Raw genomic sequence first — 17,545 nt, 5'->3', positions numbered from 1 at the left:
AAATAAGTGTTTTTCTAATATGGAAAAGGAACAATAGTATTCTTTATTTTATTTTAAAGTTATTGATAAATTGTGTTTTTTATCCATATGATATATCAATAAATCAAATCTTTAATTAATTATATTGTGAACTTTTGATATTTTTTTTGGTTTGTAAATATTCAAAAAATTTATCATAATTATTAATTAATTCAACACTTAATTATTCATGTGCTACGTTAAGTTTATATTGTTACTCCATATTTAATAATAAAATAATTTTATAAATAGTGTAATATAACATATAACCATAATTTATCGATAATTGAGGGACCATCTTGATTATCTAGTAGACCAAGTTATTTTCCAAGAACAAAATAGAGGAAAATAAGATGGTATAAAATATAGAGTGACCGATGTAATTACAAGGTAATTTTTTCTATTCTTTGTGTGGTACAATACAAGAAGGGTATGTTGCTGTTTTGTTTGATCATTGTAGTATTTGTTGTTGCTATTTTTTTTTAAAACATAATTTTGTATTTATTATATTCTATTTTCATATCTGATTTGATATGTGTTATTTGAATCGAGAGTCTATGAATAATATTCTATGTATTATTTGCACAATAATATAAGACTGGATATACTCTACTTTCATCAAACTTCCCTTATTGTTTGTTTGTGTGATACAAACAATACATGTATCTCAACTAAAAAAAGTTACTAGACAACAATATTCAATCTTATCTTGTAAAACCAGACATAGACATAAAGTAACAAGGAATTGATTAAAGCTCTCACAAAATTGAACTTTTTTCAGCTTATTGGAAATGGAATAATAATAATGTCATGCATTTGAAAGTACTATAAATTTTTTAAATGAGAAAAGAAATAAAGGCAAATGTGACAATTACATTACGCTAGGTAATATAATATTACAAAGTAACTTCACTTCAAAATATTAACTATGATTGTGGTGGAGTGGTAAGTACTCATTTATTCTTAATCAAAATTTTTGAGTTTGAGTTTTCTTGAATACAAAATCGCCTTTATTAGGAAGCGTTATATCCTCAACGTAGAACTTTTTGACATAAATTCATATTTAATTGAATTTCAATACGAATATTAAACACTTGAATGGAGAAGAAGAGAAAGAAAAAAAACCCATTTCAAAGTGTAATCCTACCATAAAAATTAATTAGACTCATTGGTAGAATCCAATAACAATCTTTTTCCTTTTTGCTAACAAAATCCAATAACATTTATAACTTTAATCCAATATAGCCTATATATTTAAAATTTACCTGCACTTGTTATTTATATAAACTTATAATCATTTTCATAATTAAATCATTCGTTAAGGAAAGAATATGTCCTAATTGCCTAGAGTACAGTTTGTCTGCCTGTTCATGAAGATCGTAAAGTAAGTAACTCAATACTTCATACGAGGAAAATGAAAGTAAATTCGTTTGTATCTGTCCACATGTGCAATCTTTTTAAAGCAATTTCTCCAGGAAATTAATTAAATATAATTTAGCGATAAAAATGTATCCGAAAATAGATATCAGGTATGTATGATTCTTACGTATTTAATTACTTTCAAGCAAAGAAATGAGAAAATATTTTTAAGTGGTGTCTTATCTTTGTACTGTAATGTATCTAATCCTTATCAAGGTTGATGTGAATGTATAAAGGACTGATTAATCTTTGTGGGCCACTAAAGTGGAAGCAGGTAACCCATTTAAATGATTATGCCATTGGTGCAATGTTTGACTAGTAATACACTAATAATTTGTGGTACAATAAGATTATTCTATTTTTATTTAGAAGTTTTGCGTTTGAATTCTGGATATAGATAAAATTTTATTGAGAGTGTCATCTCGAACAGATTCTGCAGTGCGCGATTCAAATTTAGTCGAGGTTCCAATGCTCACTCCAGACACCGAATGAAAAGCCAAAAAAATAATCTTACCGCTATAAGTTGTGGTGGAAGAGTTAAAATTCCTTCATGGATTCGAGCCTAGATATGGAGAAAATCTTGTTGGGCACGTCATACTCGAATGGATCATGTAGTGCGCGATCCGAATTTAGTCAAGACTCCAATGCGAGCTCTAAATACCCCATGAAAAACGAAAAAGAAAAAATCTTACCCATATAAATTATGGTGAAATAGTTAAAATTCCTTCATTTTTAATTAAAAATTTTGAATTTTTATTCTTGAGAATTTTTAAAACGTTATTGGAGTTGTCGCCTCCAATAATGAATCACGTAATTCACTTGTTGAAATATAAATAAATTTCAAAACGAATATCAATCATGTAGTTGAAAAATCCAAAAAGAATACTAGTCTAATAACCTTCACTTGGTCCGACATAAGAAATGTAAATTCGATACTCTTTCAAATTTAGAAGCATAATTAATACTATTAATTACTGTTTTTTTAATTAACAAAATTGTTTATAAAATAAACATCAATCTTTGTCATGACTCGCCAAAATAACTCTTTCTTGCATTTTAAAAGGGGTAAAGAGTCGAATATTGTCTTTAAAGTAAGTTAAATTGTCGAACGTTAATGATTTAGCTTACTCATATTTTATCATTCAATAATTGATTTAAATATGTATGTAATTAAATTGGAATTTTCCATAAACCTAATTTAGTTGATTAACAAGTAAACAATAATCACGTATATTTTTAAAGTAGGTGAAAATTGAGCAAATATAGTATTCGTGAATAATACTCACGAATGATATTCAATTAATTCAATTTTCTCAAATTTAACCAAGTAAATTATTATTTTTTGCTGATAACCCCATTCCAACACCATTGAATTTTTTACAGAGAAACTTACATAAATAGCTACATTTTATGAGTTATAGAATTTGAATAGCTATAAATATCATATTTACTAATAATGATTATATTTTTTATCAAAAATTAGCTAAATGTATGTGTATATATATATATAATTTTTTAATTTATACAGACATACAAAATCTATATATTATGCATTAAATAAGGCAATATAGTTACAATAACTGACTTCCTATAATTATGTTCCTAAATCCCTCATCTTCCCATTGTTAATAACAACTACTATTATAGAAATATATGAAAATTCAATTGAAATTATATCAGAATGGCGAAAAACATTGGGACACTTGAGGTTTGCCTGGAGGATTGGGACACTTGAGGTTTGCCTGGAGGAGTGTTACTCTGTAATTTTTAAGTAGGTATTAACATATTATTGTATATAAATTCTTTTGTTATGAATGTATTTGATTAGTTCACTGTATTCATCAAATTATTTTTTTGATTCGTTTTTTGAAAAAGATGAAAAACATTGCAAGTATAACTGTATTGATAAGACATTCCGGAAAGTAGAACGAAGAAAATTGCTACATTGAATATAGTATTGATGGAGTCATGATGAAGAAACATTCTTCGTATTCTAATTTAGTTAATCTAATTTCTTGTCATTTGAATATTGATCTGACTAGTAAGGTTATGAAAATCAAATACATTGTTGAAGGTAATGATATGCAAATAAAAATATACAACGACATGTGTTTACAGGTATATGTTCAGTTAAAAAATTGTATGCTGACTTTGGGTTGTATCCCTTGTGTGTAAATACTTTCGATAGTATATATACGCCAAAATATGTATTCTTGAATTTATTCAACTAGACATTGATAAGTTTGTCCTTCAAATCTTGAATTATGTTGTGGTTTGCATATATATGCATATGCGGTGCTTCAATCAGACGATTCACCACATAGAATCTGATTTCCTACATACGGGGATACAAATCTATTAATATAGCAAGGATACAAATCATTACAAAACTTAGTGAATACAAGTAGTAATATAACTAAATCTATTAATATATCAAAGATACAAATCATTACAAAATTTAATAAATTACACTTGTGAATACTACTACACATGTAAACAAATTGTAATGAGGATACAACATGTGGATACTATTATACATATAAAGCATAATTACACTTATGGATACTACTATGCATATAAAGTATAAGTATATCAATATAACAAATTAGTTAAAGTATAAGAATATCAAACATGATAAAGTATTAGTAAACAAAATAAGTTAATTAATAAACAAACATGTTAAAGTAGACATGTGAAATTATAAGTATAAAAATATATTGAACAAAGGTAAAGTATCAAAAAATCAAGAATGTTAACAGTATCAGAATATAAGTCATGCAAAAGTTTCAGAGTATCAAGCATGTTAAAGTTTTAGTATAACAAACAATTCAGAAGCATGTTAAAGTCTATTAGATTATTGCTTTGACTTTATCATATGAATGAGGCTCACTACTGTATTCAAGTATACTAAATTTATACTTTAACATGACTACAATAACATGTCTATTTTTTTAATCAAATGAACACAAGTATGACTCCTTTCAAATACATTTCACTTTTTTTAAAAAACTAACGTGCTACTATATTCAAGGATACTCAAAATTTTAGTTATACAAGGCACAAAAATAACCCTCAAATTGACAATCTATACTCACACATGGCGCTAATTGGCAAATCATAAGCATGGCATAACTGATAACACTAAAATTATATTCAAAAGTGTGTATATATATATATATATATATCACTCTAAAAATTTCTCAAAAAAAATAAAAAATTAAAGTATCCAAAAGTATAAACAAATCAAGTTTGCTAGAAAAACCTCGGTATCTTCATTCTCCGCTTCTTGTTGTTCACCACCTATTTTTTCGCTGCTATCCAGATCAACATTGTTGATCTTTCTTTTTTTTCCGAGGCTATTTTGTATGTCTAAGGGAATTGGATTTTTTTTTCTGTTTGTGGATTTTGCCGATTCAATTTCATCCGTGAGATTCAATAGTATAAGATCATTAGCCTTCTTTGATCTTCTTTCATTCTCCAATGCAGTAATAGAGCCTAAAAAATTGCCTTGAATTTGAGTAATACCCAAATTAAATGATGGGATTTCGTTCAACAAATCATCAAATAAATGTATACCTCTTGTAACCCTCTTAGAAGAGTTGATTTTCGCCATTTTTATGGCTGCAACAGTGGTTGAATCAAAAACCCAAAATTCTATGAAACTAGAAGAAACATAAATATGTATATAATGATAAACTTGAAAAAAAATAGCAAAAATCAGAACTGGAATATATCTACATAATTAGAAGATACCTGATGAACATAAATCACTGAAATCACTCCTAAATTTGTGCAAGAAAATTCTGTTGATTTGAAAAAAAATCAACCTAAAAATGGGCTTCTCTATTCTGTAGTAAAAGATGAGAGAGAGCTTTGAAGTGAGTATATCCAACTTAGTTTCTCTTGGAAAAACATTGGGAATAAGCATAATTTTAGGCGTGTAAAGGGCAGCATTAATTATTAGGCACGTAAGTAGCTTTATTTTTTTTTAATATTTAATTCTCAATATATAATATTAAAATAAAAAATTATTATGGAATAATAATTAGTTTTGCTAATATAAATGTGTATTCATATAATTTTTAAAAAGCAAACTATACCTATTTAATTTAAATATATATTAAGGCTCGCTAGATTCTGTAATTTTTCCTTTTTTATAACAGTGTTTCTCTGCTGAGAAATTTGACTCTTGACGATTGTTGTCGTTTTAAAAAATTATTGATTTAAACACTATAATTAAATTTTTAACGTAAGCTCTACCACCTTTTACTTTATAATAACTAGAAGGAATATTATTTCATCCTTAATTTAAGTGTAGTGTAGAGAATACATGAATCGATCGTAAAAAAAAAAAAAACTCAGGAAACTGACGAACAAAACTATATTTATAAATTATAATTTTCATCACAAAAAATATGAACAAAAATATATTTACAAATTATATTTTTCATCACAGGAAATATGAACAGATGTTGCATCGATATGCTAAAAAATGGAAAAGGATCATATATATACCCTATATAAAATAAATCATGCATAACTAATTTTTATATAAAATAAAACATAAACTCTTTCATAAATAATTTCTATATTACTAATATCTCAATAACTCTAATCAACTACCAAATACCCCTTAGGAATCTTTTGTAGAGTGCATTAGAAAAAATAACGTATACATTAGCATTGTCTATTACTAGTACCTTATTTGGTTCACTTTTTCAATTTATGTATAATTAATGTAAGCATTAGTTATATAATCTATTTTGGATTAAGGTATGCAAGACCGCCTCAAAAAAATTGAGACCTAAAGTCAAACTTCATAGAGAGGTCTTAACTTTTTTTCTAGTTGACACATATAAATTGAATAATAACATTTTCAATGTAATCATACAAGTAAGATGTAGAGATCGAAAGTAGGATGTACGCAAACCTTATGAATTAAGAATGTAAACAATGCATTTTTTCAATGAAAAATATAATATAAAATTAGAATAATAAAATTTAACTCAAAAATTTGAAAAATTGATATAATGAGATAAAAATAGTGTTGTGCTGAATTTGATAAGTTAATGTAATGATACTGAAATAATGTTACCTTTTTGCGGTGCTTAAAACTTGTAAAAGACACACAGAAAAATAAAATTGATCTTTTTTGTAAACAGACACCATATCTTTTACATGATACAGAATGTGTTAACAGATTGGAAAATGCAAAATATTTAATAATAAAAAATTAAAAATAGTGAAAAGGGAATGAAAAAGGTATATATATGAATAATAATAATATAGGCTCATGTTACTTGTTTGGATAAAATAGGGTAATAAAATAGGTAGTAAATAGATAAAGGACAGCGCGATGCACTAAAGCTTCCGCTATGCACAGGGTTCGGGGAAGGGCCCGACCACAAGGGTCTATTGTACGCACCCTTACCTTGCATTTCTGCCACAAGCTGTTTTCAAGGCTTGAACCCGTGACCTCCTGATCACATGGCAGCAACTTTACCAATTACTCCAAGGCTCCCCTTCAGATGTAAATAGATAGTCACATAAAAAAAGGATACTACAATTATATTTTTCTTTTCAAATTTAACCGTGAATACATTTTTAAAAGAAAAAAAAAGGAGGGTCCCAAAAAAATTAGGAAGTCAAATCATTATTTTAGCGACCTTATATTCCAGTCGGTCTTGAAGATACGTATAACTAACATATGAAAAATCATGATATAAGTAATACAATGAATTTTAATGCATGCATAAACATGATTAAAGACACAATTATGCATCAAAATCTTTATTCACATTCTTTCTACCATATTTATGAAGGACATGTTTGTAAATAATTTTTTTTTAGAAATTATATAATGCATACTATTTTTAATATACTAAATCGAATATAATATAAAAAATAATCTCAACATAACAAATGCAACACTATTAATATCAATATTCTTAAGAAAAACTTACCTAAATATACAATATTTAAAAAATATTTATAATTTATAGCATATATAATTTCAATACAGTTATATTGCAAGTATAATTCAATTTTAATACATAATGCAAAAATTTTACAAAAAAAAAGCTTAGTATATTTTAAAACACTTATAATATATTTATATTGCATGTAAAATTACTTTTATACATAGTGAAATACATCTATATTACATGCGTAATTCGTTTTTAATGCATAATATAGTTTTTTCACCAAAACAAGTATAATACATTTTAATATATTTATAATTCATATATATTACATATATAATTCACTTTTAATACATAATACAGTTGATATAGATGTTAAATATTTTTTAAATATAGTATATCTATATAATAAATAAAAAATATATTTAAAAGTAATAAATATTTCATATAAAAAAAAACTCAAAAAAATAATTATCCCTATTTTTAAGACACACCATCAAATGACCCCAATAAAGAGGGCCTAATAAACGGTAAAAGACATGAATTATACGAAATTTGAGGCTTTTGTGGATTTTGAGAAGATGGTAGTGGGCCTACTGCCAGTCCGTGAACCATCCACCCACCCTGCCCTTTACTCCATTTTTATTTTTTTTCCATTCGTATTGGAAATCGGCTTGATTAAATTTGAATCGCATATTACATAATTTATTTGGAGGTGACTCTTTCAACATGATTTTGTTCATATTTAAAATTTAAATTCAAAATCTCTAATTAAAGATAAAACAGTAACTAGTCACTGCATTACAACTCATCTTAGTTACCCCACTCCTTTCACTAACACCCTTGGAATAATAATTGGATTACCTCATCCTTCTTCTCTTTTCCCTACCAATTTTTGGACCTTTCTTATTTCAATTATTAATCTCTATATTCAACTAAAAAATTAAAAAGTGGTGGTTTGGTTATAACTTATTAACCATAAAGACAGATAAATTGTACTCTTTTGTTCATTTGTGTTTTTTTTTAAAACACTTTTTGGCTATCAGGCCATTTTATTTATTATATGCCCATTAGGCTAATATTCATTTGTATTTTTTCAATATTAATTTAATATGTTTTTTTAAAAAAATTATTATTATTATATGACCATTTGAATAGAATAAATTTAATGCTTTTGGAAAATATATTGAAAAATGATTATAATTAATAATAAAAATAAATTAGAAATTAAGTGATAAATTATCTTAATTTTTAGACTGAATAAATAAAATTAAATATTTATTTTTAATATCGTGAATAAGTAAAAGTAGACGGAGAAAAATATTTATGCATCTTGTTTTATTTTTATGTTTTGTCTAATGCACCAAATAGCAACAACAATATATTTAATGTAGTCTATAAGTAAAGTCTGAGAAAGATAGTGTATACGCAATCTTATTCTTATCTTATGAAGAATAAGAAACACATCTATACAAAATAAATATGAAAATAAAGTACAATACTGAAGCAGTCATGCAAATAATGAAACAAAGAACAATAACAATACATAACAAATAACCCGTCATGCAAATAATGAAACAAAGAACAGTAACAAAACATAACAAATAACACGATAATCCAAGCAAAAGGTAATAACAATAACATGTAGTACAAATTAAAAAATCAAAAATAAGACAGTAGGAGAGTATTAATCTTAAAATTGAAAAAAAATTATATAATACCCGATGACCTACTATTGTTTTTCCTAATTCTCAACTTTCATATTTTCTTATGTAGGGTCATGTCCTCGATTAACTATCGATGAGTCATGTTTTGTCTTATCACTTTTTTCCAATATTTTTTTGGTTTATCTTAACTTCTCCTTGGCCCACCATAACTAACATCTCGTGCATCATCATTGGGGCATCATCTTTTCACATATCTAAACCACCTTAATCTTGTCTTCCTCATCTTGTCCACCATTGGGGCCCTTCTCATTTTGTCAAAAATATTTTCATTTTTAATTTTATCTCTGTTAATATACTCACACATCCATTTTGACATCCTCATTTTCGCTCTTTTAATTTTTGTTCATGTGAGTGTTGGGATCAATACAATCAGGATGTCATGCAAAAGTTAATAACTAGAAATTTTGCGGCAATAAATCAGTTGACAAATAAACACCATACTAAAAAAAACATAATATTTTATATAGTTTGATCAACTGATTTACACATTGACTACTACAATATATGAAAGAGTTATTTGTGTATGAGAAGAAAATACTTTCTATTTATAGAAGTCCAAAACTAAGTCGCCTCCAAAAAAAAGTATAGATATGATAGTCCTTTTCCACAAAGAATACTTTTTCTATGAGAAATTCTTCTGGAGTAAAACATAATTATGGTAGAATTTAAATAAGTTAAAAGATTTAGATAAAATCTTAATAAATATTCTCTTAGTCTGAATTTTTTGCCGAAATAATCATCATCCTCCCTCCTCCCTCCCCCCACACCCCACACCCCACATAATCTTCATTAATGCTGCTTGACATGATTAAAAATAAGGTTAAAATCGTTTTTAAAAATATTTTTAAATTTATTTTTAAAGATGCAACACTTGAATGTTGAAAATACGATTGAAAATTCATCTCCGCGTATTGTATTTAGACAAAAAAAATTATCATCATCAAATTAATTGCAACTTGATTTGAACCTGTCTTCCTCCTTGATGAACCATTGACTTTAATATCTCATATTGGGATCAAAATCGAATGTCATGCAGAAATTAATAATCACAAATTATAGCGGCAATAAATCAAATGAGAAAGAAAAGTTTTATTATAGTAAATATAATATTTAATATGATTTAATCAACTGACCTACATATTAAAAAACAAATATATAAAAAGTATAAAGTTTATTTAGAGAATAATCTCCTCCCCCACACCACCCTCCTAAACAAAACTCATAGTATATAGTGTTGTGTATTAGAAGAAAAAGATTATCTACTTATAGAAGTTCAAAACTTTTCCTACAAGAAAATGATAGATATGGTGGAATTCTTTTGCAAAAATAATAATAATAATAATAATAATAACTATACCAATAGTTTTTTTCTTGAGTAAAACACAATTATGATTAAATTCAAATAAAGTAGTAAAAAATTCAAGGCATATTCTAATAATGTATTCTCGATCGATCAACATCATGTGCCATACAGCATAATTGATCTAATCACCACTTTATAGAACTTACTTTCAATTTGGTGACACAATTCTATCACACAAGATATAAAATGCAAGCCTCAATTTGATCCACCCAATTCAATATGGTGTACATCCTCGTCGATCTCACTGTCACCCTGAATTATAAACCTAGATACTTGAAACTTCTTCTCTTGGAGATAACTAGTGCACCAATCCTCTCTTCACATCTACCTCGTTATTTACATCTTTGGGTTTGCACTGTAAGTATTCTGTCTTGGTCCTATTCAACTTGAAACATTAAATTCTAGGGTCTGTCTCAAACTCCAACTTATCATTAAATTCATTGTGTCTCATCAATTAATAATATAATATCTGCAAACAACATACACAATGATATCTATTCTTGAATATGCCACATCACTTCATCCATAACCAAGACAAATAAAACTGAACTAAAAGTTGTTATCCGGTGCACCCCCATTACAATTTAAAGTGCTATGTATTTCTTCCCACCGTCTCCATCCGTGTCTTGGCTGCATCATACATAACCTTAATTGTCCTTTAATGCAAGCTACGCATACTCATTTAGTCTCCAAACATCTTCATAGACCCCCCCACCCCACCCCATCCCACCCTAGGAACTTTGTCATATGCTTATTATAAGTCAATGAACGCCACATGTAAGTTGCTCTTCTTCTTCCTATATTGCTCCATCTATCTCATGACATACTTGACTTCTGGAGTAAAATGCCTAGGCGTGAATTCAAATTGGTTGTCAATAATAGACATACCACTTTACACTCTCATTTCTCTTATCTTGTTCGCCGCAGAGGCCATTCTCATCTTGCCTTATATAACTTCTTTCCTGATTTTATCTCTCTACTATGCCCGCACATTTATCAGAGCATCCTCATTTCTACTACCTCTTATCTTTTGAGAGATTTTTAAAAAGTCACTTATTCTATTCAAATCTATAAGTGATTGTAAAAGATCATTTCCTTGGTTCTTAATTTTACCAATTCAATTCATGTGATTCTATTTGAATAAACATAAAATTTAATTAAAACTTATTATCTGTCATTTTTTTTTTGGATATTTATCTTGTTATTTATGGACTTTTTTATTTGACTTTTTATCATGTTTGATATTTATATTGAAAAATTCATGTTGAGAAATCTTATATTAAAATAAAGCATATTCTAACATAGGCGACTTCATACCCAAACAAAATTCGGATCCTAAAAAAGATATTTTACGAGAAAATGACCAAAATGGTCCTTAATATATGAGTAATGCTTTATTTTGGTCTTTAATATATTTTACTTTATTAAAATGGTCCTTAATGCATAACAAAAGTGTTCATTTTGATCCTTAATATATTTACTTGACTGAAATGGTCCTTAATGTATAACAAAATGTGTTCATTTTGGTTATTTACCTTAAACCTAATAGATTTATAAAATAAAGTGTTAAATTTAAATGCGAAACCCCGCGTGACTAACAAAATCTACCGTTGTTATCTTCTTTGTTAACTTCAAAGAAAAGCTCCATGAAATCTAACATCATTGTCTCTACTTTCTCTAACAAATTTACTATTTTCTCTTTTCTAAAATATTATTATTGTTAAATTTAAATGTGGCACCCCGTGTGATTAACAAAATCTACCGTTATTGTCTTTTTTGTTAACTCCAAAGAAAAACTCCATCAAATCTGACATCATTTTCTATACTTTCTCTAACAAAATTTACTATTTTCTCTTTTCTAAAATATTATTATTTCACTGACTTAATATCATTTATGTTTTAAGAAAGCGAAAATAGCAAAATTTTGTTTGAGAAAGTAGAGACAATGATGTTAGATTTCATGGAGTTTTTCTTTGGAGCTAACAAAGAAGACAACAACGGTAGATTTTGTTAGTCACGTGGGGTCCCATATTTAAATTTAACACTTTTTTTTATAAATTTATTAGATTTAAGGTAAAACATCAAAATAAATACATTTTTCTATGGACTATTTTAGTTAAATAAATATATTAAGGACTAAAATAAATATTTTTATTATACATTAAGGATCATTTTAATATAGTAAAATATGTTAAGGATGAAAATAAAACATGTACACTACTTGTATTGTACACCCCACACCCTTAAAAATTGGCATTTGCCACTGACAACACTATTCACTGCTCATGCGCTCATCTCTTCAAGAAAATTAACTCAATGGCCAACCCCATATATAGATATATATTGCAGATGTCAAGAGATAGCAGTGAAAGAGCAGTTTCCTCAGTTTAGCAGACTTCCTCATAACTCAGTGCACTGACTTGAGTTTTCAATCACCAAAAAAAAAAAAAAAACTGCCACATTTCAGATTAAAGCCAGAAGTTTTCATCTAAACCACCGATTTTCATGCACCCTTTATTTATTTTTTCCACTCACTAAATAAATATATAAGTCCATGGGTTGTTTCAAGAAACTGAAACAAGAGTAAAGTGTGGAGAAAAGGGGGAAAAAGGGACTGTGGGAAAGAGGACAAAAACCCACTACTAGGTAAAAAGTTGCAGTAGGAGCACTAGAAGAGTGAATCAGACCTTTTAATTTTTAATTTATTTTTATGGGGTATTTTTTATTTTTATTTTTGTTGATTTAACTTTTGATTTGTGGGTCTTTGTCTGCATGTAAGGCTTTGGGTCTTTATGATGCAAAGAAATGGTTTTTTGCTGAAATAATACAGTGTTGTAAGTATTACACAAGAAACAAAAGAGGGGAAAAAAAGTAAAGAGGGAAGAGAGAAAAGATGACTAATTTTTTGTTGCTTTTGTAAATGTTTAGTCTTGATGATGACTATTGAGGTCTCATGTCGGTTCTTAGATATGATGGATTCTTCTTGCTGAAAGAAAGTTGCTTTATTCATCCCTTCTTTGGATCCTTACTTTCTGGTACAAAATAGTTTCTGGGGTTGGTTAAAAATTGAATCTTGATGGTAGTTTTAAGCTGAAATAATCAAGGTATGTAATAAGCTTTGTTGAAAGTAAAGTTTGGGTTTTTTTGTTTCTTGAAGTGGAAAGTTTGAAACTTTGGTTTGATTTTGTTGTATAGGAAGATCTTTATGCTAAGGAAAAGTTCAAGATCAAGAATCTTTTAAGCAAGTTATAATGGCAGATTATAGTTCTTTACCATCTCCAATGGAGAATTCAAGAAAAACCTCTTCCTCTTTTTTTGGTTCACCAAGGTTGTTCACTTGTTTTGCTAGTAAGGGGTTTCCTGATACTGAGTCTATTATGAGTCCTACTTCAATTCTTGATAGTAAGCCTTTCACTGCTTTTAGAAACCCCTTTTGGTCTGATTCAAACTCAAACACTCCAAAATCCCCTAAACCAGAAAGTAGAGTTCATTTTCAGAAACTTGACTCAAAAGGGGTTGGTCTTGGCCTTGTTGATGCTCTCATTGATGAAAAATCTGATTCTAAAGAATTGAATTCTGTGAGTAGAATGGTTGTTCTTGGTTCACAATTGAAGATTCAGATCCCTACATTGCCTCCTCCTTTCAATTACCCTACTGATTCACCACCTTCTCCTGGTGATTTTGGTATCAAGACTAGAAATTCTCAGTTAGGTTCTTTATCTCCTGGCTTTTCTCCATCTCCTGTGAAGAAATCTCCATTTGGGTCCTCAAATTCTAACATAGACATCCCAAATTCACCAGGGGCTTTTAGTAGTCTCTCTGCTGCTGAAATGGAGCTTTCTGAGGAGTATACTTGTGTAATTTCATATGGTCCAAATCCAAGAACCACTCACATATTTGATGATTGCATTCTTGAAAGCTGTTGTGGTGTTGTTAAGTACTCTGCATCAAGAAAAGAAAATGAGACTTTTCCTATTCCTCCAATGAGCTATCCATCTGAGAGTTTTCTCAGCTTCTGTCACAATTGCAAGAAGAATCTTGGAATAGGGAAAGACATTTACATGTACAGGTAATCCAAATTTTCTGTCTTTTTCAAAATTTCAAACTTGCCTAGTAGCTTCTAGTTATGCTCATATTATGATCTGTTTACAAGTTTATTAGCTAGCGTTTGACCATAGAATTTGGAAATAGTTTTCGAAAATTTAGTTTCAAATATCTGTTTTGGCCATGAAAAATCTGATCTTCAAATATTTTCAGCCAGTTTTTGGGACTTCCACTAACTAATCTTCAAACTTTTTCCAAATAAAATGCATGTCCAACCACAATTTCAAAGACTCAATTTTTCAAATTTCAACATCAAAATTGAGGGGGAGATTTTCCCTTTTACATGATTTAAGTGTTGTTTGATAGTTTTAGTACAGTCTGCTATTGTGCATGGTAATCTGGACATGCCATTTTAGTCGTTTGATACTCACTATACTTGTTCTAGTACAGTTTTCTCTTGGGCAAATTTCTAGTAGCATTCAGAATTTCTGCAAAAAAAAATAAATTCTTCTGTAAAATAACCTTTAAAAAATGTTTATGACATTATGAGACCAAGTCCAAAAGTAGGTTAGATGTTAAAGTTTCATGGCCTATTCTAAAGTATTTGATGATTTCATATGATCTGTTTGGATTTATTAATCTGGTCATGATGGTCAGAGTTTTACTTCTCTTTTTTCATGATTTTATTGTTGTCTGACACACCTTTTTTTAGAATAGTTTGCTCTTCTACTCTTTGCAAATTTCTGGTAGTAGCATTGAGAACTTCTGCAGTGTTCTGTATTCTGTGAAAGATTCTTTAAAATGACACTAACATTTTAAGAGACTTACATGTACAAGTTATTATCTTTGATGTCAAAATTTCTTATTTTATCCTACAAGTTACATTTCATGACCTTGGATATGCAGGTCACATCGAAGATTAGTAGGTAGTTAAACGTTGTCCCACTACCCGGTAGGATTAGGCCAATGTATGTTGTAGTTTTAGGCCTTATTCATCTAGTTTCTTGCTTTTTAATATTCGTTACCATATATTGTTGTTACTGTTCTTTTTCTATATGTTTTGTATTGCTTTCCGTATTAATTGTCATGTTTTCTTCGTTGCCTTGATATGATGCAATTGAGTCGAAGTTTTTTCGAAAACAACCTCTCTACCTCGAGGAGGTAGTGTAAGGTCTGTATACACTCTATTTTTTCAGATTCCACTTTGTGGTATAACACAGGTTATGTTGTTGTATCCTCTTGAAAAGCTTCCCTTTTGTAATTGTGTATTATGTTCTTTCTAGAGGTGAGAAGGCATTTTGCAGCAGTGAATATGCAGATACAAAGAAATGATGTTGGAGGAAGGAATGGATAAATCAGAGACTGATGATAATGTATTTGGTATTATTTCCTAATAATAATAATAATAATAATAATTGATGAGTGATAGCAAGTTTTGTCCTAGTAGCAACTTGCAAGGTGTTAAAAGAGTATTTGCAGATTCAAAAACTGTTTTTTGTAAATTGGATAATTGAATCTGTTTAGATGTCTCTTGTCACTTTTTTATTTTTATTTTTTTTTGGTTTAAGGGGAGTAAGAAAATGTCTTTGTTGAGGAGGAAGAAGAAGGCTAATGAGATAATATTTGAAGTGATTGATGAAATTTTTATTTTATTGAAAAAAAATATTGTAGTAGGTGATTATGGTGTCTGACACTACTTTGGATGCTTTATTGAAAGTTTAATATAAATTATGTTGATTTAGAGTAAAGTTGATGGCATTTATATTTAATTATGGTATTATTATATACACTAATCAATCCCATAATAATGCAAACATCATCATAACCAATGACCTTAATTGAGTAGATTCTTTTTATCTTATTTGGGATGTCCTTTTCTTTATTTATTTATTGGTCAAGTTTAGCTATTTTGACTAGGCTTTCACATCAACTTATTTACCTAGAGACTATCATGATGTTTAGTATTATTATTAAATATATACAACAAGCAACAAATTATTCTACGTATGCTATTGTTTAATGTGTGTGACAACCAACAAATTATTCTACGTATGCTATTGTTTAACGTGTGTGACAACCTAGATGGAATAAAATCAAGAGATAAGGATTAAATTGTAGAAAATTAAATTTATGGAAGAGATAAGGATTAAATTGTAGAAAATTAAATTTATGGCCTCGTGTAACAACTTACATATTATGGGTTCACCCATACCCTACATTTTGCTAATGGAACATTTGAGCTTCACTCAAATCATGTTAGCGTTTTTTAAAGTTTGTGTATGGTTTACCTTCTTCAGATTTCATCATTTTTGGGATTATGATGGGTATGTTGTTGTTGCGTACTTTTGTGTGGATTTTCCATGTTCTAAGTTTTTCAAGATGTGGTTTTGGGTGTGTCGATTAAGTGAAGTTTTTTCAAATCTTCATCTTTTAATTACAAATATTGTACTTAAAATTTTTAATCCAAAAGAAAATAAAAGGTTTTAACTATCCAAGCACAAACTCATAAAACAAATAATTTTTTTTCTACAATAAATTAATATATTTTATCATAATTAAGTAATAAATGAGGCGAAAATACGATATTACTCTATAATATAGACGCCAATAGAGAAGCTTAGGGTCAGTCGATCAAATGATCGATTTGCCCTTCTCCTTTAATTCCTTCTATTTATACATTTAATATTATTTTTATTTTTATTTATTTATCTTATTTTTCTTTATATTGTGTGATGTATTTAAAAAGTATGAAAAAATAATATTATAATATGTTATTTAAAAATTATGTAATTACGTTAAGAGTACTATATATCACAATAACTAACAATTTAGAATATTTGAAAAACATATTAAAAATTCGATTAACTCTCAAATTTCATACGTGCCACATAAATTGGGACTGAAGGAGTAACATATATTATTTGAAAATTACGTTTTGATTAACTTTTGAAATTTCATCTGTGCCACATAAATTGGGACCAGGGAATAACATATATTATTTAAAAATTATGTTAATTAAGAGTATTATAAGTGACAATAATTAAAAACTTAAA

General features: G+C 28.1%; 2 protein-coding genes across 2 annotated transcripts; one reads left to right on the top strand and one right to left on the bottom strand.

Annotated features, from left to right (window-relative positions):
- Positions 1 to 3,493: 3,493 nt before the first annotated feature.
- LOC129881815 (uncharacterized) lies at positions 3,494 to 5,150 on the bottom strand. Its single transcript, XM_055955921.1, has 2 exons — positions 4,700 to 5,150; positions 3,494 to 3,772 (listed from the first exon to the last, which is right to left on the bottom strand). Exons 1-2 carry the CDS (start codon positions 5,048 to 5,050, stop codon positions 3,665 to 3,667), a joined length of 459 nt encoding a protein of 152 aa, XP_055811896.1. The 5' UTR covers positions 5,051 to 5,150; the 3' UTR covers positions 3,494 to 3,664.
- Positions 5,151 to 12,686: 7,536 nt separating this feature from the next.
- LOC129883022 (FCS-Like Zinc finger 8-like) lies at positions 12,687 to 16,240 on the top strand. Its single transcript, XM_055957560.1, has 3 exons — positions 12,687 to 13,552; positions 13,644 to 14,517; positions 15,776 to 16,240. The coding sequence occupies exons 2-3, from the start codon at positions 13,700 to 13,702 to the stop codon at positions 15,822 to 15,824; spliced, it is 867 nt and encodes a 288-aa protein (XP_055813535.1). The 5' UTR covers positions 12,687 to 13,552; positions 13,644 to 13,699; the 3' UTR covers positions 15,825 to 16,240.
- The last annotated feature ends 1,305 nt before the right edge of the window (positions 16,241 to 17,545 follow it).

This window comes from Solanum dulcamara, chromosome 3, assembly GCF_947179165.1.
Source record: "Solanum dulcamara chromosome 3, daSolDulc1.2, whole genome shotgun sequence".
Classification (NCBI taxonomy): Eukaryota; Viridiplantae; Streptophyta; class Magnoliopsida; order Solanales; family Solanaceae; genus Solanum; species Solanum dulcamara.
This window is presented reverse-complemented; position numbering and strand designations above follow the sequence as displayed.

What these genes read in the sequence shown, in the direction of transcription:
- LOC129881815 (XM_055955921.1), bottom strand. Translation starts at nt 5,050, where the DNA reads ATGGCGAAAATCAACTCTTCTAAGAGGGTTACAAGAGGTATACATTTA. An exon ending in CGGAGAATGAAGATACCGAG is followed by an intron (nt 3,773 to 4,699) that starts GTTTTTCTAGCA and finishes CCCCGTATGTAG; the next exon opens with GAAATCAGATTCTATGTGGT.
- LOC129883022 (XM_055957560.1), top strand. Translation starts at nt 13,700, where the DNA reads ATGGCAGATTATAGTTCTTTACCATCTCCAATGGAGAATTCAAGAAAA. An exon ending in AAAGACATTTACATGTACAG is followed by an intron (nt 14,518 to 15,775) that starts GTAATCCAAATT and finishes TGTTCTTTCTAG; the next exon opens with AGGTGAGAAGGCATTTTGCA.